At 40.9% G+C, this 23,460-nt stretch overlaps 1 protein-coding gene across 2 annotated transcripts in view; it reads right to left on the bottom strand.

Moving 5' to 3' along the window:
* Nucleotides 1–23,460, bottom strand: part of LOC100408489 (collagen alpha-4(VI) chain) — a 117,525-nt gene that overhangs the window by 64,454 nt on the left and 29,611 nt on the right. For both annotated transcript variants that reach the window (XM_078354246.1, XM_002759688.7), the window contains 8 exons: nt 19,168–19,797; nt 13,613–14,158; nt 12,204–12,758; nt 7,546–7,880; nt 6,252–6,330; nt 4,162–4,307; nt 3,918–4,010; nt 2,296–2,349 (listed from right to left, as the gene is read on the bottom strand). In XM_078354246.1, the coding sequence (XP_078210372.1) occupies nt 2,296–2,349; nt 3,918–4,010; nt 4,162–4,307; nt 6,252–6,330; nt 7,546–7,880; nt 12,204–12,758; nt 13,613–14,158; nt 19,168–19,797 (2,438 nt within the window). The remainder of the gene's footprint in view (nt 1–2,295; nt 2,350–3,917; nt 4,011–4,161; nt 4,308–6,251; nt 6,331–7,545; nt 7,881–12,203; nt 12,759–13,612; nt 14,159–19,167; nt 19,798–23,460) is intronic.

Consider the following 23,460-nt stretch of genomic DNA (forward strand, 5'->3'; position numbering starts at 1 on the left):
ACAAGAACAGAAAATCAAACACCACATGTTCTCATTCACAGATTGGTGATGAACAATGAGAACACATGGACACAGGGAGGGGAGCATCACACACTGGGGTCTGTGTGGGGGATCTAGTGGGGGACAGCGGGAGGTGGGGAGTTGGGGATGGATAACATGGGGAGAAATGCCAGATATAGGTGATGGGGAGGAAGGCAGCAAACCACATTGCCATGTATGTACCTATGCAACAATCTTACATGTTCTTCACATGTACCCCAAAACCTAAACTGCAACAAATATATATTTTTTAATGCCACTTTCTCACTAATATTTTTTGTTTGGGAAAATAGTTATTTTTCATAAAGAAATATGTCATGAATGTTAACTTTAGTGAGTTTATTGTTGTTATTTTGAAATGAGAAATAATGTTTTAAATTCTTAGTTCTAATTTCTAATATGTTAAATAATAATACATGGTACCACATAAACAAAAGCTCTTCAAGGTTTCCAATAATCTTTAAGAGCATATGTAATCCCAGCACTTTGGGGGGCCGAGGCGGGTGGATCACAAAGTCAAGAGATCAAGACCATCCTGGTCCACATGGTGAAACCCTGTCTCTACTAAAAATACAAAAAAAAAAAAAATTAGCTGGGCATGGTGTCACGTGCCTGTAATCCCAGCTACTCAGGAGGCTGAGGCAGGAGAATTGCCTGAACCCAGGAGGCAGAGGTTGTGGTGAGCTGAGATTGCGCCATTGCACTCCAGCCTGGGTAACAAGAGCAAAACTCCATCTCAAAAATAAAAAAGAAAACAAAACAAAAAAGAAAAAAAAAAGAGCGTAAAGGTTGAGGGGTGTGAGTAATGGAAAGGTTTTAGTTAAAAGGTACAATCTTTCGGTTATAAGTAAGTTTGGGAGTTCTAATGTTCAAGTTGGTAATTATAGTTAACATTATTATATGATATACTTGAAATTTGCTAAAAGAGCATCTACTCTTGCCACATACAAGTGTTCTTGCCACATACAAAAAAAATCGTAACTATATGAGGTGATGGACGTGTTAACTGACAACTCTGGTATCATTTCAAAATATATACATATTTATCAAGCTTGTTATATTGTACATCTTAAACTATACAATTCTATTTGTCTACTATGCCCCAATAAAGTTGGGGTGGGGGAGAGAATGTAATGGTATCCTTAGGCCAAAATGTTTGAAAACCAGTGATATATATATATGAATCAACCTTAAAATAGGCACCAGTGGCAAAGTGGTTTTTCATAATTCAAAATCAACTGAAAACCATGGGATGTAAAAGTCCTTCTGCGTTTATATTATGTAATAAAGATGGTCCCACATCCCAGACCCCTAGCTCATGATTCTCTCTATAATATATATTTTCTTCACACATCCCAGGCCCCTAGCTCAAGATTCTCTCTATAATATACATTTTCTTCACACATCCCAGACCCCTAGCTCATGAGTCTCTCTATAATATACATTTTCTTCACACATCCCAGGCCCCTAGCTCAAGAATCTTTCTATAATATACATTTTCTTCACACATCCCAGGCCCCTAGCTCACGATTCTCTCTATAATATACATTTTCTTCACACATCCCAGGTCCCTAGCTCACGATTCTCTCTGTAACATACATTTTCTTCACACATCCCAGGCCCCTAGCTCACGATTCTCTCTATAATATATATTTTCTTCACACATCCCAGGCCCCTAGCTCACGATTCTCTCTATAATATACATTTTCTTCACATACAGTCACACGACTAATAGATAACTTCTGTTTGCCCAGCATATCCCCGGGGGTGTGTCCACAGTGACGTGCAAGCCATTGGTCTCTTAGCTATAACTCCACCAGCTTCTCAGCCACACACGAAAGCATCTGAGTGACCTGTAGTAAGAACGGTCTTAGATTCTCTTCAAGTATTTTGTTAACCATTTACAAACATAGATAGCTTCTTAACAGCAACAGATTATCTGCTGTTTAGCTCATGATTAACAACAACTTCAACAACTAGACACAGACCACATTTTCAATTAGTTCAAATTCACTGATTAAAAAACAAAACAGCCATACTGCATCATTAATACCTTGTAGAAACTATATCTTTAAAAAAGCAGATCAGCCTGACATTTGTTATAATAAATGTCTATTTTATATAAATATTTTAGACCCACTTTAAATGGCATAGATGAGAAAAATCTTTCATGACTTAGGTGCAATTAAATATTGCTAATATTTAATCCATTTTGCCATGTTCTTTCAAAGTAAAGAAATAATATTCAGTACTTACAGATCTGCCTTCTTCACCGGGATGACCAGGTACCCCATCAAAACCCTTCTCTCCCTGAGAAGACAAGAAGTCAAAATAAATAATTTGACCTCTAAAGTCTTTATTTCTCAAATGTATGGGAAATAAAAATTGTTACTAATAGATATCTTTGTCTCACTGAGTTGACATTTTATGGAGAATTTACTGTCAGATACAGTGTGCAGAGATGTATAGAAACAGATATTCTTGGCCAAGGTGACAGTAAAAACATTCATACCAGTTTGTCTTAATAGTCAGCATTTAAACTATTCTTAGTTTCCAAAATACCTTCCAAGTCATTCTATGGTAAAAATCCAAACCAAGACTAGTTTCTAGCTAAAAGCTTAAGGAAAACTGTTCCTCTTAAAGAGGGTTTCAACCTTGTTTTACAAAACATCAGTAAGCAAAGGTCTTCCTGCCCATCTTACTCATGAGAAATGGTTGTTTATTTCTGTCTAATTCAACTGTACAGTTTTGTTTTTTACTTCTTACACGCCGAAACATACAAACCATTTCCTCTCAAGAAGTTTTGGCTTGCCATGTTATAGTCAGATGTGTTTATTTAGTCTAAAAGCTGGTCAGTCAGACTTGGAAGGCATATTTTATTTGTGATCAACAAAGATAAAAAAGTCATTATGACTATCTACTGAATTCTAGCAAACAGAAACCACAGAGAAGTCAAACATTTAAAATACTGCCATCTTTGGCTTTAGCGGCACAGAAACAAGCTGCAAAGAAACACGTCAAAAAGCTCCCCAAACCTGATTTTCGGATTCTCCAATCTGATAATGAATAACAACATGACAGGGAAAAATCTGATACTAAGGCACTATTGCAATTTGTTTTTCAAACAGTAATTATAAACTTTATACTACCCGAAATGTAAAAGATTGGTCTGCAAAGCCCTGAAGAGCTCACTTCAACAACCTCATGGAAAATCTTCCAAAGAGAGCATGTAAAAAGATGGCACAAAGCCAATGGGTTTGACCCAAGCTTACACGTGGGTTTGTGATTATACCCTCATCATAAAGTTTCAATCCCTGTGATAATGGAACCTTGCCAGCCCTGAATATCTGAGGATCATTTCTAATGAGATACTCTCCCTTAGAAGTGTTAAGTAGTAATTTTCCTATTGGTTAACCTAGAGTTAACAGAGATGCATATCTTTTCTCAGAGTTTGATGCTGTAGAAAGGACTGTTAGATGGGAAAGAGACATTTACTACTGTAAAGAAAGCAGATGTTAGACAAGTGGAAATCCAGCAGATAAGTGAAAACTTCCATGCAGCAGCAGAATTTGTGACATCATTTGTCAAATGAGCACAAGAAGGCAGCATAATATGGTGGAAATCATGGGAGACTTGGAGTCAGGGAGACATAAGAGCTTAATTCCCAAATGCATCTTCATAATGATGCCATTTTGGGAAAGTGATGTCACTTCTCTGAGCCTCAATTTCACATGTGTAAAATAACATCTACCTGAAAGTGTTTGTTAGGGGGGTAAAATTAGAAAATGTTGTTAAATACATAACACAGAGCCTGGTATGTAGCAGGTACTGAAATATCTTCTCTCTCCTTCCTCCATTCACATCTGACAAATTCTTACCTTCCTCCCAGGACTCCCATAATCACCTCCGTACCCATCTTCTCCAAAACACTTTGCATATATATCACAGCATATTCTTTCCACAATTGTATCCTGAAAAACAGATTCATACCCATGTGATTTTTCTCATCTGTGTTAGTCTATATCACATTACACACTAAGAAGACAAAATTTTCTCAATGTTTTTAAAATTATTATAATTAATAGAACTTAGCAAAGGATGGTGTTTTTAAAAGGTACTTACAAGTTGCTTCAGTAAGATGCTTGGGAGGGATTGCAGTGTGATGCTCAGAGGTTGCTTATATGCAAACCCTCTGCCAAATTCCAGCTCCTGGAGCTCTTCTAATTTATGGACACCTTCCAGGCCAATGACTAGGAGTCCAGAGAATCCTTCACAATTTCAACAGGTGGGAGATTACTTTCATGTCTTCTGAATGGTCTATCTTTGTCTTAGCCCCACATATTCATGCATCATTCCACCATTCCCATAGCCTTCACTTGTTATGCCTCAAAGTGCATTTTGTACAGTTAAAGCTAGTTTGTGGCATGCCTTGTTGAAGAATCAGTCTCATACCTTTCAATCCCACTAGCTGAAAGTTAAGCAGAATCACAAAAGACTCTCTTTTTGTCATTTCACAGATGGTTTTCAGACCTCATTGTATTAATTCTAAGCCTATCTCTGAAATTGACTTTTGGTTTACACTTAGGAATTGTGGCAGTCATTGTGGCTGCTCACAAATGTTCTGGTTTCCCTTCTTAAGGGCACATGATATGACTACACTTCTTCAGTCAGGATATAAACACTCATTGAGCCTCAATTCTCTACCTGTAAAATATCTATCTTATGAAAGTTACAATTGACCGTATGGCTCACTCTAGCTAGTTAAATGTGAGAAGAAGTGACATGTGTTAATCCCCAGGAGAAATTTTAAGAGTAGTACATAATTTGTCCCATTTCCTTTCCCTTGCCGTAGCAATTACAAAAACAGCTGTTGGGACAGAATCTCCTTCAGCCTGAGTTCTTGAGTGGTGAGCAGGAGGAGGCATAAGATGAATCTCTTCCTGTTACTTTAAGTCATTGAGACTTGGAGGTTGTTATTGCTGCATAATCTAGCCTATCTTACCAATGCAGGCATTAAGAGATCATCTGGATTTGTCCACAAAGCCAAAAGACAAATGAACAAGGGTATTTTGGAAATTCAACTAGAAATCACCTTGTTTGTCAAATTTAAATACAAATATTACTGTTAATAGTTTGAATGGCAAATTCTTGGCACACACACACAAATAAGTTTTTGCTATGGTAAACAAGCTGCTTGACAATTGTGTGGTTAAAAGTTGTGTACATATTGTTAATTATTCCTTAAAACTAAATTCTTTGAAATGGAATTGCTGATTTAGCATAGCTTGTAAGGAAAGTTTAGTCTCTTGTTACATACCCCCCAGTCCCTTCCAGAAACCATGCAACAATTTAAACTTCCAGTGACAATTTATGCAGTGAATTAAGATGGGATCAAGGTGTCATAAAAAATATTCTAGCATATGATTAAACAATGGAAAACGTCATCCCCAGGAGAATATGTTGAATATACTCAACTGAAGAGGAAAAAGGGTGAAAGGAACTTCAGCAAGTCAAGTTGCTGGTTGTTCATCCTTAGATTGCTTTAGAGCCTTTACATGGTTCAAAGTGGGAATGGTGAGAGCCATCATGTACAGTTGAACAAGTTGTGCTGCACAAGAATACCCATCTGAGAGAGCAAATGCATACCCAAATCTAGCCAGCATCCCCTCACCACCCGGGAGCCCAGGAACAGCCTTGTATCCATCCAGCATATTGGATGTCTTTCTCTAATTGCACAAAGATGCCATATGGACTAGCAGCAGGAGCCCTTGGAGATGGAGGAGGAAGAATGAAGAGTGAAGAGAGAAGAATTACAGTGCAAAGAGCAGGGCCCAGCTTTAGACTGACTTCAGAATTTAGGGGAAAATGGCAATATGGACCCCAGACTGGCCTAAAAGAACAAACAGTTCCTCCCACCATTGAAGTAGGAAGTGTACCTTCAACCTTCCACCCTCAAAAGCTAGTCCTGTCTGAGTCAGAATACCCCTGGTCAGTGTCAGGGTCACTGTTGCAGAAGGCAGGGAGTCTCAGACCCAAAACATCCACTGACTCATACAAAGAAGGAGACCATGTGTCAGCTTCAAGCGCACTGAGCTCCACGCACTAGGTGAGCATGTAGGAAGCTTCATAGAGTCCAGTGCCATCTGGAGAGCTGAGTGCCTCAGTTCCAGGGAGAGGTGGGAGGCCCACACTGGGCAACCCCATGCACTTACCTCTGCTGTGGAGAAACTCCGATGTTTTCTTCAGCCTCTTTAAATCATCATCCAGTCCATCCGTAAATACTAAAAGGACCTGTTTTTTATGAGAAAGTGTGGTGGCCGAGCCAGATAGGGAGGGATGGAGAAAAGAGAGGTAGGAAAGAGGGAGAGTGGGGAAAGAGGAGAAAAGGAAGGTAATAAGAGAGCCAGAGGAAAAGGGAAAGGGGGGAAGAAGGGAAAGAAAGGGAAGGAGGGAGGAAGAAGCGAGGAAACAGAGGGGACGGGGAGAAGGTATGCATAAAATGGATATTATGAATTGTATATTTCTTTAAAATGCAAGAACGAGTTTTTCTGGTTATGCCCAGACTTTCACCCTGTTTCTTTTTACTTATTCTTTTATTACACATTCATCTTTATTTCAATCTCCCCATCTCCCTGGAAAAAAAAAGAGGATTTGAATCATCTGAACTTATTTAAAAATGCCTTCCGAAAATGCTTACAATATTTATCCTTATCAACGAAAAATACCAAAATATTAACAGAGTGCTGTGTGTGCATGTGTGGTGCATGCAGTGTGGGCAGGGGTGCAGGGGAGGGGATGTGGGGGATGGTTATTGCTATTTTCTGTTATACTTTGTGATGCATCTTCTACAATTGAAATGTGTTAATTTGCTCATAAGAAATTTTTAATTTAAAACATGAATAAAAAATAAAACATGGATGATATTAGTCAAAAATATATCCATTGGATGCATGACTAAAGGAAAAGCTAAATGTAAGTTATAAAGTTTGAGGATGTCATTTTTTAATAAACATCACATAAAATCTTTCCATCTCTGTGGACTTTTGTGAGTATGTGTAGTTCAGAGACAGCAGAATGGAGGAAGAGGCTTGGGGGTGAGCTATACTAAAAAGCTGTCACTAAAGACAATTCAAGATGCTGACTGGAAAATAGCAAGCCTACTTTAAATGGTAATGAGTGACCATAAAAAGCTGAGGAGTCTTAAAACACCATCCAAGGTGTCTTTGAAATGAATTTGTGTTATGGAAGAATATGAATCACTAAACCGTGGGCAGCTTCGGAGCAGGGACTTTATTCTTATATGCCTACTAGCATTATTCAGCATAGAACCTCTATTGCTTAAAAAATACTTGTTGAATGAAAACACATCTCTTGATTAAGTAATGGTATGGTTTTCCTCTATGCAAGATCTCCAATGAGGAACAATTTAGTTGGCCTCAGTCACAAAGCCTTACCCATTCTACCCTACCTGTTGGCTCCATAGAAAGAGTTCTCAGCATTTATTACCTTCACTTTAGCAGAAGAGAGATGAATAGCATTATCTCCCAAAGACTGCAAAAAGTTCACATCCATATAGCTATTCTTGGCAGCCTGATGAACCAAGAACTTCTGGATGATCTCATAACTGTATTTTTCAAAGCCAGAGTCAAAGATAAGCTGGCCATTTGGGCCAGGAACCAAGTAGCGGAATCTTGGGTTGATCTGATCGGAAATGCCACAGCTGATGTTGGAAAGCAAAGACAACTGTTGCATCAGCTCTGGCAGTAAACCTTGAAGCTTCTGCTGAACTTGCTTTGAAGGAGTTGAGATATCGATTCCTACAGACAAATCCAGGTCGCATCCTTCAAAGGTGAAGAAAATAAAATTAGTCATCTACAGGTGCATAACTGAGCCCAGAAGATACAGCAAAGCTAGTCCTAAAAGACAAACTCCCAGCCAATCCATGGAAGTATAAGCTAAATAGTGGTAGTTTAAGTTTTGGAATTGTTTGTTACACAGAAAAAGCTAACTGATACAATACATACTGTTTCATACCTTTATGCCTCTGTAGATCCTATTCCATTCACCTAAACTGTATTTTCCCATCTTCCCACCCCAGTCTGGTCCTTCAAGTAGTAGTCAAGGGCCCGCCTCACCCCACCCCACTCCACTTTACCCCACTCTTCAAACTGTCTGGTTTTTGTCCCCACTTCCTCACATTGTTATTAAATGCCCCTGCATGTCCATTGTTACTTTATTTGACCTTCTCCACTACTAAACAAGGATTCCTCAATAGTAGAGACTATGCCATCTAATTTTCCAATTGCCTAATACAGATGTTCATTAAATGTTTGACAAATCAATGAAGAAGGGAATATAAATGAGCTTTGAGTCTCTTTCAGCAATAACTGGAACATTTCCTTCTTTCCTGAAAGTGTTTTTCCTCGTTCACCTATACCTTGTTTCAGCAGCATGGGAGCATATTAGAAAATGTCAGGAAAAAAGTCACTCCCAATTTTCTGTTTCTTCTGCCTAAAAATATTTAAGCCCTCTTGGGAAGGTTTTCTCTGGAATTTAAAGGCCCATTAATATTTCAGGCTATACCCATATACTTGCCAGTGTATAATAAGATCATGCACAAAATTACACTGAGGACCAAAAGTTGATGGTCAGAGACACGTCTGGGTTAGAATCTGGTTGAATGAATTAAAAAGTAACAACCGTAAAAGAGCACGTGTTAATTACTTCTGCACAACAAGCATAACTTAGGACTGTCCAAGGCAGTCCAGGACATGCAGACATTTTCTCCTTAGACCGTCACACACTAGAGTATGTGATGACGTAAGGATCTCTGTCTCCAACAGAATCTGTATACCTGTATCGGAATCTGCAAAAACAAAACTGCAGATGGGGAGGAACAATTCGAGGAGAAATAAATATGTAGTAGATCGTTCACTAGTGAAAAAGGTCAAGGACAGTAGCTTAAAGTTTCCCAAAAACCTGAGATCAGATCTGAGCCATAAGCGTTCAATCTCCTAAATATCATACTCCATGCTAGCTGCTAAGATATATTCCTGGAATTGTCAAGACGGAAAATGCCTTCCTCTCCTCCTTTCACGTAAAATACCTTGGTTTGGTTTGTTTTTTTAAAATGTGTAATTCAAAGTTATAAAAATGAGCTTTCACAGATGTAAATCCCATTTCTATATTGGACCTAATCTTAGAAAAAAAGGAATTTCCTTTTTGTAGTATGGCATATTATTCCAACATTTCTGATTCACATTTTCACCAGGAACATTTCCAGCTGGCTGTCTTCTATAATTGACAAATGCAACAAGCAATTTATTTCCCTGTTAATGGAGAGGAATAAATCTTGCCAGGTAATCTCTAAGGTCTTTTCAGCTTTATGATTCTCGAGTTCTGTAATTAATTAGAGTCTAGCCCTTATTAAAGTGTCTAGTTAATTTCATCAAAAAAAGTTAAAGACAAAGTTGAAGATAAATATAAATCCTAACTTACCATATGGGGCAAAATAAACTGAAAAGAGAAGCTGGAATCCTATATCTCTTCTCCCCCAGTGTAATACCCACCCACATGTAAACAAAAAATAGAGCTTTGATGCCTAAAAAATCTGAACTACTTAATGTAGGACATACCATAATTCATGCTTCTTTTAAAAATAATTGTACATGTGTATTCTTTTCAAATGATTTTCAAATTTGGCTAGGCTGCTGCAAAGTAATTATATTCTTTAGTCAATATAAGCAAAGATATTAATTTAATGTCCTAGAAAATTGGGCTTCAAATGTTTGGTGGGATGCAGGGTTCTCAACCTAGTCCTCCAAAATTAAGCCTCTGTTTCCAAAATAAGACCTGGCTCGGGCCAGTCACAGTGGCTCTAACCCGTAATCCCAACACTTTGGGAGGACAAGGAGGAAGGATTGTTTGCGTCTAGGAGTTCAAGACCACCCTTTATAACACTGGGAGACTCTGTCTCTACATACAATTTTAAAACTAGCTGGTGTCCACTCACTTGTGGTCCCAGCTAGAGGTGAGAGGATGGCTTGAGCATGGGAAGTTAAGACTGCAGTGAGCCGTGAACATGCCACTGCACTGCAGCCTGGGTGACAGATCCTGTCTTAAAATTTAAAAATGAAACAAAATCAACAAACAAACAAAAATTTTGGCCCAAGTAAGGCCCTGGCTTCTCACAGAGAGGCTTCATAGGCATACATAATGCTTAGTGGTTGGACTTTTGGCACCAAACTGCTGGGGAATTCAAACCCTGCTTCTATTACTTCCCATCTATGTTTCTTAACCTCTCCCTGCTTGTTTTGTTTTGTTTTTTTTTTTTTTTTTGAGACAGAGTTTCGCTCTTGTTACCCAGGCTGGAGTGCAATGGCGCGATCTTGGCTCATGGCAACCTCCACCTCCTGGGTTCAGGCAATTCTCCTGCCTCAGCCTCCTGAGTAGCTGGGATTACAGGTACGTGCCACCATGCCCAGCTAATTTTTTGTATATTTTTTAGTAGAGACGGGGTTTCACCATGTTGACCAGGATGGTCTCGATCTCTTGACCTTGTGATCCACCCGCCTCGGCCTCCCAAAGTGCTGGGATTACAGGCTTGAGCCACCGCGCCCGGCCCCTGCTTGTTTTTTATTTTTCATCTGGAAATTGAGTAATATAATGATATCATCTGCTTCACATGGGTTTGATGTGAACATTAGATGAATGTATGCCATTTAACACATTAGAAATAGTGCTTTGCATTCAACCTTGAGTAAAAAAAAAAACAAGGAAGAAATAGTGCTACATACATAATGGAAAAAAACAAGTAGGAATGTTGATTGTGCCCCACCTAGAGCCTGCTCTGCCTTTAGAGTGCCAGTTAGGAATAAAATGTGTCCTCTTACTTGAGTTGAGTTTTCTGTTACTTATAGGCAAAAACATCCTACCTGATAAGAGGATTTTTCTTAAAATACTGCTTTTTATCTCAGACTTGATGTGAGAAATCAAGTAAAATAAAGGATGAGAAAGTGCTCTGTAAATGTCAAAAGCCCATATTCTGCCTCCCAGCAGAAGGCTGAAGGTGGCGGGACCTCATCAAGAGGCACACAGTTAAGTAAGTGCATAGAGAAGCCTCTTCTTCTCAGCCGAAAACTACAAAAAAAAAAAAAACCTTCTAGATCCAATTAAATGCACATCTATTTAGGAATATAATAACAAAATGATCTCCTATAGGTACATGATCACTTGAAGGAATTTTGAGCCCTATGGGTTCTATTATATGTTCTTTGATATGATTCCACACTATGCTTTATTACAATTCATTATACCATTCTATCACATTCTGTGCTATCCTGTAATATGCCATACCGTACATATTGTTATTTCACTATACTGTGCTGTATGATGCTTCATTGCAGTAGACTATACCATCCTACCACTCAAAGTATCATGAGGACCTGCAAAATCTGCAACACCTGGGAGCTTGTTAGAAATGCAGAATGCTGATCTGCTGAATTCAGAATCTGCATTCTAACAAGATCCCTAGATGATTCAAATGTGTTTAAGTTTGGGAGGTCTTCAATCACCTGCTGAAAAGCAAGTCTTAAGGAGGAAAAGTGGACTCAGACCGTCAAAGAAACAACCCCTGCCTTTGGGCCTTGCTGCTTTGGATAAAGACTTGAGAAGACGGAATTGGATTAAGGACGAGATTGGCCGTACGGAGATTGGCAGCAAAGTAGACATATCCCTGTACAGAGTCTCATAGAGAAAACACTATATTCTATTTCATAAGAGGAACTGTCCAACTGACATTATTCTCTCTGCTTCTGTTTCCCTCTTGACAGGGCCAAACCTTCAGCAAGTTGTGTTTACACATTCCAATCTGGTTTTGTCTACGCTACATGGAATAAAAGGAGGAGTGTGAGGACTTCCTAGAGACAGAGTTCCAAGAAGGTTCAGGTCTTCAGAAGCTAAAGTGGTGACAACCATGGGAATGATTAAAAGAATCCCCAGGGGAAGGTAAACAACGATGTCAGGAGTTCAGGCCCTACAGGGTGATCTCCTGCTCCCCTCCTTGCCTAGTTAGAAGGATCAGAGTTTTACTTTATTAAGAGAGCCAGTAGGATCCCTAACACCTAAGATGAGCTTGTGGATCAAATAACAAATCTGTCACTCACCTTGTGGATCACAGACCTTAGAAAGAATTTCCTTCTCCAGGTTCTGCAGGACCTCAAAATCTACATCATAGTACACTCTGTCCTCATCATTAGTGATCTCCAAAAGCTGCGATTTTTTGGCTTCTCCCACCCCGATGGCAAAAATAATTATGTTTTTGTCCCTGAGGGCTTTGGCTGGTAGGATTACATTATCCTGGGCAACCCCATCGGTGATCACAATCAGATATTGTTGAACACTGGGTCTCCCTCCTTTTGAACTTTCAAAAAAAGGCAGAGTGAAATTCAGAGCTTTCCCAGTGCGGGTGCCATCACGCATCTGCTGAACAGCAAAGATGGCATTGTAAATGTCCACCTTTGAGGAGTATCGGTTGAGCCTGAATTCTTCCTTTGGAATTGAGCTGAACTGCAAAAGGCCAATTTGGATGCTATCAGTACCAATATTAGATTGGTTCACCATGCTCTCCACAAATCTTTTCATCCTTTCAAAGTCTTCTGGGGAGATAGATTCTGAACCATCTATCAGGAAGACAATGTCAGCTTTACTATTCTTACAGGCTGGGGAAAAAGGAAGCGGAATAGAACATTCATTAGGAATCTCAAAAAAAAAAAAAGAATCTGAAGCCAATTAATTATGAGCTCAAAGGGACAGTCTGGAATGGCATATATACAACATGAAAACATTTTAGAAAGGAGTGAAGAGGAATCCAATGAAGCAAATATTCTGCAACCCAGAAGAGTTGCTCTGCAATTCTGAGTAGTCTCAAAATAAGACACAGCTGTATGATAAATATTTAAAACTTGACCGTCGTGGCCGGGCGCGGTGGCTCACGCCTGTAATCCCAGCACTTTGGGAGGCCGAGGCGGGTGGATCACGAGGTCAAGAGATCGAGACCATCCTGGTCAACATGGTGAAACCCCATCTCTACTAAAAATACAAAAAATTAGCTGGGCACAGTGGTGCATGCCTGTAATCCCAGCTACTCAGGAGGCTGAGGCAGGAGAATTGCCTGAACCCAGGAGGCGGAGGTTGCGGTGAGCCGAGATCGCGCCATTGCACTCCAGCCTGGGCAACAAGAGCCAAACTCCGTCTCAAAAAAAAAAAAACTTGACCATCTCACTTCATTCTAGGTTATGGTCATTTTGAATGTTCAATACTAAGTTGCCAACCAGTGAATCCATGATTAAAGAATGAAGCTGGCTGGGTGGTGGCTCACACTTGTAATCCTAGCACTATTCGGAGGCCGAGGCAGGAGGATTGCTTGAACCCAGGAGTTCAAGACCAGCCTGGACAACACAGCGAGACCCTGTGTTGGGGGGAAAAAGGGGTAAAAGAATGAAGCTTATTTAAATAGATCAGGTACATATTTTCAGAGAGGCAGGAGAGGAAATGGAAGAAGAAAAAGTCTTACCCTCTGAGGAGCAGATGTCCCGTACCACTTCTTTTTGTATGTCCTTCAGTAAATCAAACTCATACACAAAAAAAATCTTGTCTTTAGCTATTTCCTTAAGCTCATCAATGTTAGCTTCTCTTACTCCAATGGCATAAATGATAACTCCACTTGCCCGCAATCCTTCTGCAGCGTCAGCCACCGGGTCTGAAGATTTACCGTCAGTGATGACTATAAGATATCGAGCGACATTGATTCGGGCAGTGTCTGCAAACACTTGAGTCATGTTGTTCAAGGCCTCACCAGTTGTGGTACCACCTCCGCCTTGCTGGATGTTGTCAATGGCTACCTTCAGCTCTGCCACAGTGGGATACTGGCTGAGGACAAATTTACTTTTAATTTCATCTGAGTACTGAATGACTCCAAACTGTACTCTGTCGGGCCCAATCTGGAACATCTTTATCACTTCATTCATGAACACCTTCATGTCAAGAAAAGCTTCTGGATAGATGCTGCCAGACCCATCAATAAGGAAGTAAATATCTGCCTTTTGGATGTGCACACAACCTAGGTGACAAAAAAAAGCAAGAACCCATCTTAACAGAGTCTGAGATGGTGAAGAACCAGAGCGTTGATCCCAGTCTCCACCCATATTCCCTCAGTACTCTCTGTTCCCTTGACAGCACTTGTGACTCTGCCTACGGGTACCTCTTTGGCCCACAGCATGATCAGCCAGCACACTGGGAAGACTAGAATGCCTGAGAGTCAGTCTAGAAGCAGCCACCAAGCAATAATTGGCAGAGGTTTGTGGATAAAGACCCCAGCTCCCTTGTTCTTTGCATAGAACCACTCCGAGGTAAGTCCTGCATGGTTTCCGAGTCCCCAGTTGCCTGTAGCAATAACCTGTAGGTTACTCCTCACCCTGAATTGGTGCTTAAATCCCCACTCTCCTATCAGTATCCCCTGGGATCACCCCCCAGATAAATAATTTGCATCCAAATTGTCTCAGAGTCTGTTTCTGATGAACCCCTCTTAAGACATAAAGTAAATATAACTTGATATTTCTCAAATAGGGAAGTTAAGGAAATGAAAGTAATACCATAGCACATTTGAAGCTATGAGTTGTCTCAGATTCTGTTATTCCTGCCTCCCATCCAAGTTGTATTTTTTAAGTACATGGGCAAAAGTGTGTACATCCTGAAATGGAATTTAATTTAATAATTTGACTTAAGTTAATTTAAAACATTCTCTATTAAATGAGCCTGAATTAGGAAACAACAAATGCTGCCGAGGCTACAAAGAAACAGGAACGCGTTTAAAGTTAGTTCAGCCACTGTGGAAGACAGTGTGGCGAGTCCTCAGGGTCTAGAGCCAGAAATATCATTTGACCCAGAAATCCCATTACTGAGGAATATAAATCATTCTACTATGAAGATACATGAACATGTATGTTTACTGCAATACTATTTCCAATAGCAACGACATTGAACCAACCCAAATGCCCATCAGTGATAGAATGGATAAAGAAAATGTGGCACATATATACCATGGAATACTACACAGCCATAAAAAAGGATGAGTTCATGTCCTTTGCAGGGACATGCATGGATGAACCTGGAAGCTATCATCCTCAGCAAACTAACACCAAAACAGAAAACCAAACACCACATGTTCTCACTTATAAGTGGGAGTTGAACATTGAGAACACATGGACACAGAGAGGGGGACTACACACACCAGGGCCTATTGAGGGGTGGGGGGCTGAACGGAGGGAACTTAGAGGACGGGTCAGTAGGTGCAGCAAACCACCACGGCACACATATACCTACGTAACAAACCTGCACATTCTGCATATGTATCTGCTTTTTTTTCTTTTTAGAAGAAATTCTTTTTAAAAAGAGTCTGAATTAAATGAGTCACCTTATGTTAAAGGCAGCCTCCAGGGCAAGTGGCTCTACATTTAATCCTGTCTCCTCCGTTGCTAGCATGCTTGGCCCCCTTGCATCTCAGTTTCCTGATCTATCAAATGAGGATGTTGACACCTACTCAATAAGCTTATTGTAAAGAGACAGTAATATCATGTAAACACAGTAGAGTTCAGCATCAGAGATGTAGAGTTAAAAGTACCTGGTGTTTTATTTTTGTCATCAACCAGATAAAAAAAAAAAAAAAACTTTTCTCCACTCCCTCTCAACAAGGGAACAATAAGGGCAGGCCAGGCTTGAGTTATTAATCTCTGGATCCCCTTGACCCCAGGAAGAGTCTTTTAATTTTCTTGGCTGAAAGGGAAGAGGTCTGAGGTAGGAATTGGGCTCTCCTGCTCAGGTCTTCATGTGGGAAGGCCATGCAATATATGGGGCATACTTATACTACAAAAAAACTTGTTGTTTATATGAATGAAATTCAAATGTAATTGAGTGTCCTATATTTCATCTGGCAATGCTACCCTAGAGGGGCATGCATTGGAAAGGAGTGTAGCTTAGAGCAAGTAGAGAAAGGAGTCATTTACCCCACAGTAAGTATTTGCTAAATTCTGGAAAGTAGAGGGCAGATTATGGAAAAATAAAGCAAAACCCCAAACTTTGCTGGAACCCAGCATCCACTGCTGATACTTAGATGGCTGCCTGGCATCAGAGAAAAGGACCACTGTGCAGGAAAGGGCATCTCTGCAGCCAGCCCAAGGAGGCTTCACTACAGGAGCAGCCCAAGGAGGCTTTGCTATAGTCCAGGGCCCTTGGATTGTCAAGAGGAGCTGATGGCTCTAAATATTGCCTGCACTGTACATTCTTGTCAGTCTTAGCAGAAGGAGATATTGGGAAAAAGAGAAAGGGAATATTTCTTACAGTGTGGAGGCTGCCAAGCATTCACATCAATTATACACATAAAATGCTTGGCAGAGTATCTGACACATGGCAAATGACCAATAAATAGTAGATATTATGATCATTGTGATCAGCCAAGACAAAATTCTGGTAAAATCATCATAGCTTCTGTGTACCTCTAGGCTACCCACTTCCCCAACCCTTCTAGACTTTGGTCTACTTTTTCTGATTGCAAGTTTCTTTTTAGCTTCTCTGCAGTCTCAAAGAGAAACCAACTCTCAGCTCTTCATGCTATGAACTAGCGGGGCTCCTCTTCCCTCCTTCTCATCTACAGAATATAGGCAGGGAGCACACATGGAAATGAAACTCATATTCAACAATTTTGTTTCTCATTCCCAGAACATAGAAAGGAACTAAAAATATAGGTCAAAGTGAAGGATAGGAATTTATTTAGGTATTTCAAATCCAGACCTCAGCACAAGTAATCAAGAAATTACTAGATCACTCAGTATTTGTTTAGCAAGAAAAAAAGCTCAGTGATTTTCCCTTGAAGACATAATCACAGCCTTGAATTTTAACCTCAATTACATACATTTCAATGATTCTAATTTAAACCTATGATTCTAATTTGAATCTAAGAAATACTAGCATGGGTAGACAAAAATAGATAAGACAGACACAAAGATTTTCATAACAGCCAGTAAGTGGCAAATCTAGGATTTAAAATTTAAACATTAATATGCCAAAGTGCATACACTTAACCACTATGTTTTTTCTGGTGTGTGTGTTTTTTTAAAAAACTGCGTATGTAGTAGGAACTCTCCTCACCAAACTCCACTTTAGTAACTCACCAGGTAAACCAATGTTCTCCCTTTCCTCTGTAAAGCATGCGTGATGCTCCCATAAAACATTGAGAACCTGAAGTTCCACTTCACCCATTGAAATAATAAGCTTAACGAGATGAAGGAAGGTTTGTTCCTAGCTTGTTTATGGCAGTTTTGTTGTTATAATTACATAATTAATCAAATATGTGCAAATCAATAGGCTATGAGTGTGACTAAAAGAGGTTTATTGCATCTATGAAAACCAGGTTAACTGCTTTAAAAAGACTCAGGGGCCCGGCGCGGTGGCTGACGCCTGTAATCCCAGCACTTTGGGAGGCCAAGGCGGGTGGATCATGAGGTCAAGAGATCGAGACCATCCTGGTCAACATGGTGAAACCCCGTCTCTACTAAAAATACAAAAACTTAGCTGGGCATGGTGGCACATGCCTGTAATCCCAGCTACTCGGGAGGCTGAGGCAGGAGAATTGCCTGATCCCAGGAGGCAGAGGTTGTGGTGAGCCAAGATCGCGCCATTGCACTCCAGCCTGGGTAACAAGAGCGAAACTCCATCTCAAAAAAAAAAAAAACTGAATAAAAGAAAGTTGTTTTAAAAAAAATTTGCCAGTGTACTAGATGGCATTACAAAAGATTTCATTTTTAAGATTATAAAAATCTATAGCTATTTCTGTTTCTGTTTTGAATTGTTTCAAAAGTCTTTCCCCTTTAAGGAAACTGAAACTGGAAATTATATATAATATAATATTGGATGATTTGTTAAAAAAATACATGAAATCTAATCAGCAGGGTTCATACTCAAAGAAGCTTTGGCCCTATACCAAAAGACTGGCAAGTTAACATTCATTTATATGTATTGAGTTAATTTTTTTTATTTCAAGTATGGGAGAAACAATAGTTTCTAAGGAAAAAATAAATAAAAATTTAAAAATTCAAGTATGTTTGTATCCTTTTTAAAGTAGTTGCCTGCTTAAATGACTTAAGATTTGATCAAGCCAAATTTGGTTTCTTGGGGCTTCTACTGTAAATATCTTCATCAACTGTTAAAACAGAAGGGGGCTAGGCATGGTGGCTCACACCCATAATTTCACAGCTTTATGAGGCCAAGAGGATGGATCACTTGAGGACAGAAGTTGGAGGCCAGTCTGGGCAACATAAATGAGACCCTGTCTCTGCAAAATATTTTAAAATTAGTTGAGTATGGGGGTGCATCCCTGTAGTCCAAGCTACTTAGGAGGGTGAGGCATGAGGATCACTTGAGTTCAAGATTATAGTGAGCTATGATTGTGCCACTGCACTCCAGTCTGGGTGAAAGAGCAAGAGCCTGTCTTAAAAAAAAAAAAAAGTAAAATTTGTATATATTTTAAAAGGGATGAAGGATAAGATAGGAGGTGCTAGAAATGTTGCCTTTTTATGTCGTAGTCTCCTGTATTGTTTGGCATCAAGATAAAGTTTTGTTTTGTTTTTTTTTTGAGACAGAGTTTCGCTCTTGTTACCCAGGCTGGAGTGCAATGGCACGATCTCAGCTCACCGCAACCTCCGCCTCCTGGGTTCAGGCAATTCTCCTGCCTCAGCCTCCTGAGTAGCTGGGATTACAGGCATGCGCCACCGTGCCCAGCTAATTTTTTGTATTTTTAGTAGAGACGGGGTTTCACCATGTTGACCAGGATGGTCTCGATCTCTTGACCTCGTGATCCACCTGCCTCGGCCTCCCAAGGTGCTGGGATTACAGGCTTGAGCCACCGCGCCCGGCCAAGATAAAGTTTTTATACATTTCTGTTTCTGGTTTTTTGATGAATTGACTTCAAAATCTCTTCTTTGTTGGAGGATAGAGGATATGGGTACACAGAGCAACTAAAAAACTTAAGAACGGTTTTTTGTTTAAAAATATCAAATTTGGAAAAGACCCTCCTACCTTCCTGTACAGGATAGCTCGTTCCTCTAACAGAAACTTGACTGTCCACAATCTCAGGGCAGAGCTGGTTTGTAAGCTTGCTTCCTATTATGGAGAGCTGCAAAAAGGATTCCAGGGGGACTGAATGCTTCCAAGGAGGATATGATGCCATCTTCTCCAGGTCCTTACTCTCTGAGACATCCTGGGTGCCCACTGCATAGATGGTGACCCCTGCTCTTCGGAGGCGAGAAGCAGGTCCAGATACACTGTCTTGGGAGAAGTTTTCCGTGATGACCACAGCTATCTGCTGCACACCGTGGCTGGACCGGCTACCCTTCTCCTGAATGAAAACCTCATTCCTCAGGAAATCTAATGCAGCACCAGTCTTTGTCCTTCCTCTTCTTTCACGGTAGGTTAATTTGTCCAAATGCTCCAAGATTTCAGCTGGATTCTGAAATGTATCCAGTGAAAACTCAAGTCGTGGTTCCTCGCTGTAGAAGACCAAGCCAAATCTCACGGCATCAGGACGAATGCTTAGCAAACTGACAATGGTCTTTAGGAAACTGATAACTTGTTGGAAATTGGGTTGCCTAACCCTGCTAAACTCCTCAGTGAGGAATACTAAGTCAGCCGGGATAGCAGTTGCACATGCTGCAAACAAACAAAATCAGAAAGTGCTTTAGCATAAGAACAGAATAAGAAAGGCAAGATTAATATATAAAAGCTGTATTATGATATATTTTATATGTTACATACATATTTATTATTACAATTATAATAATATATATCATATGAACTTATATTTATATATCTTAGAATTTCATCAAAGCCTTTATTTGGCATGATGGTCAAAGAACATCACAGGGTTCATACCTATTTCAGAAATTCTCACGTGAGAGAGTATTTATATCACTTTCAAAATATTTAAATATATGAATATCGACCAAAAAAAAGTGCTTCAAGATGGCTTTTCAATTTATTAAAGTCCATCAGAAGCCTCTGAGTCTTGACTAGTTTTTCTTCATTTTTCTAATTTCAAGAGACCCTGGGTCAAACTCTCTTTTATAGGCCTGAAACCTCCCAACAAGATGAAAATTAATTGTGGCTGTTAATTTCTAAACCTTTCTCTGATCAATGTCATGTCATTTTAACAGGGGCAGCCTGAAATGTTGCAAATTTCTATGAAAAATCTTTATCCAAATGGTAGGCTAGCTGGCTGCTTCATTTTGCTACAAAAGAGCCTTCTCTTCCACTTGCCTCAAATGAAGGAATAAAACATAAACTATTTGAGACAGTACCTATTGCAGGAAACCCACTGTGTCCACATAGTGTTGAGGTCCAGATCTGCTTTGATATATCAAAGCAGGAAATCTCCCTAGCAGAGAGCCAAAACCACACAGGCAGAAAGCTTGAAACCATTGTGTAAACAACTGAATATTGTAAAACAAGGTTTAGGGGCAATAGAATAACCTTTTAACGTCCTCTTTTTTCTCTTGGTGTCCTGAAATTTCCCCTGTGGTCCTTTTATATAATGAATCAAAATTCAATCCTAGATTTTAGAAGAGGGTGTTGTCCCTGATTTCAGCAAGTCTGAAACACCGCCTCTAGAAACTCCACATATCTTTGACATCTCCCTTCCCTCGCCTTCTTGTACCAAGTGCTGTTATTCTCCTTTTGAATTGTCTTCAGGATTCCTTCCTTTTCCTCATTATTAGAGCCACCCTTGGCCTGAGCCCAGACATCTTCTCCACGTGGCCAGATGACAGCTCAGCCTTAAAGTCCTTCTGAGTCTGAGGTGCCATTTGCCACCCAGCCTGCCCACTGAAGGTTTCCTTAAAGATTACCTTGGTCATGTCATTTTTCCTGCTTAAAACTGCCCACCAGGAAAAAAACCTGGATGAGGACTCAAGATGGCGCTGTGAGAACAACCCAGGATTGGAGCTCTCGTTGAATCCGCAAAGAGGTGAGTCGGAGTTGCATTTCCAGACTGATCTTTGTTGCCCACAGAACAGGGAAACTCCCAAGTGTAAGGGAGACACGGGATGCCAGGCAGTAAGTCTGCCTGGCGAAGCAAGCAGCCGGGGCGGCGGCGGCCGGCCCTACCCAGCAATCCCCACAGGGCGCGCTTGTCCGGGTGCCCTGTAGAACCGGCAACCTGAGACTTGAGAGGGCTGGACTTGAGACTGAACGAGACTTGGACAGTAGGCCAGCCCAGGGGATTGCAGGGACAGAGCGTTTGGGGTACCCAGTGGGACGAACAAAACCGCGATTTCAAACTATCCCGAGCAGACGGTCTGAGATGCTCTGTGGGGGAGGGGCGTCCACCACTACCGAGGCAACCCGCCCCAACTGAGATACACGCCCACTGCTGATGCAGCCAGCCGTTGCCGAGGCAACCCGCCCCAACTGAGATACACGCCCACTGCTGATGCAGCCAGCCGTTGCCGAGGCAACCCGCCCCAACTGAGATACACGCCCACTGCTGATGCAGCCAGCCGTTGCCGAGGCAACCCATCCCTACTGAGATACACGCCCACTATGGACGCAGCCTCCCGTTGCCGAGGCAACGCGTCCCTACTGAGATACACGCCCACTGCTGACGCAGCCTGCCGTTGCCGAGGCAACACACTACAATGAAGAGACTCCGCCGCAGGGCGTGGCAGAGACCACAGCAGAGCCTGCAGGAACAGGGCGAATCACACAACAGCAGGGCGGAGACTTAGCAGGCAAACAGTGGCTAGTCTGCCTCCTAGCTGGGCAGGACACCTCAACAGACATCGAAAAATAAAGCCCGAACCCCCCAACACAGAGCATTTGAGAAAAAAAGGGTTTTTTTAATGAGCTCTGTTGCAGCAGAATCAAACATAGCAGCCTAACAGCCCCGAATGAACAACAGAGCTCACAGCTCAGAAATTGAGCTCCTACAAAGAACAGACTGTCTCCTCAAGCAGCTCCCTGACCCCTCTATATCCAAAAGACTGACATTTGGCAGGCATCATCCTGGGACAAAGATAGCAGAAAAAGAAACGGGTAGCATCCCTCACTGTGCCACAGCTGCTAGAGGTGCACCCCAGACAAGCAGGGCGTGGAGTGGACCTCAGCAGTCGTACAGCGAAGGGGCTAGGCTGGTAGAAGGAAAACCAAGTAACAGAAATACTTCATCATCAACAATCTGGGTGTCCACTCAGAGACCCAATCGAAAAGTCAGCAACTACTCAGACGACAAGCGGATAAACCCACAAAGATGGGAAGAAACCAGCGAAAAAAGGAGGGAAACACCCAAAACCAGAACACCTCACCTCCTAGAAAGGACCAAAACTCCTCACCAGCAAGGGAACAAAGCTGGACGGAGAATGACTGTGACAAAATGACGGAATTAGACTTCAGAAGGTGGATAATGAGAAACTTTTGTGAGCTAAAAGAACATGTATTAAATCAATGCAAAGAAACTAAGGAACTTAAAAAAAGATATGAGGAAATGATAACAAGAATGGATAACTTAGAGAGGAATATGAATGAATTAAAGGAGCTGAAAAACACAATATGAGAACTTCGCAAAGCATGCACAAGTTTCAATAGCCCCGAATTGACCAAGCAGAAGAAAGAATATCTGAAGTCGAAGACCAACTCAATGAAATTAAACGAGAAACCAAGATTAGAGAAAAAAGCGCAAAAAGGAATGAACAAAGTCTCCAAGAAATGTGGGACTATGTGAAAAGACCTAACCTACGTTTGATAGGTGTACCAGAAGGGGACGAAGAGAATGAATCCAAGCTGGAAAATACTCTTCAGGACATCATCCAGGAAAACTTCCCCCACCTAGCAAGACAGGCCAACACTCAAATGCAGGAAATACAGAGAACACCACAAAGATATTCTGCAAGAAGAGCAACCCCAAGGCACATAATCGTCAGATTCAACAAGGTTGAAATAAAGGAGAAAATACTAAGGGCAGCCAGAGAGAAAGGTCAAGTTACCCACAAAGGGAAGCCCATCAGACTCACAGCATATCTCTTGGCAGAAACACTACAAGCCAGAAGAGAGTGGGGGCCAATATTCAACATTCTTAAAGAAAAGAACTTTCAACCCAGAATTTCATATCCAGCCAAACTGAGCTTCAGAAGTGGAGGAAAAATACAATCCTTTGCGAACAAGCAAGTACTCAGAGATTTTGTCACCACCAGGCCTGCTCTACAAGAGCTCCTGAAAGAGGTACTACACATAGAAAGGAACAACCAGTACCAGCCATTCCAAAATCACACTAAATGCTAAAGAGCATCAACAGAATGAAGATTCTACAACAACTAACAGGCA

This window comes from Callithrix jacchus, chromosome 17 (assembly GCF_049354715.1).
Source record: "Callithrix jacchus isolate 240 chromosome 17, calJac240_pri, whole genome shotgun sequence".
Lineage (NCBI taxonomy): Eukaryota > Metazoa > Chordata > Mammalia > Primates > Cebidae > Callithrix > Callithrix jacchus.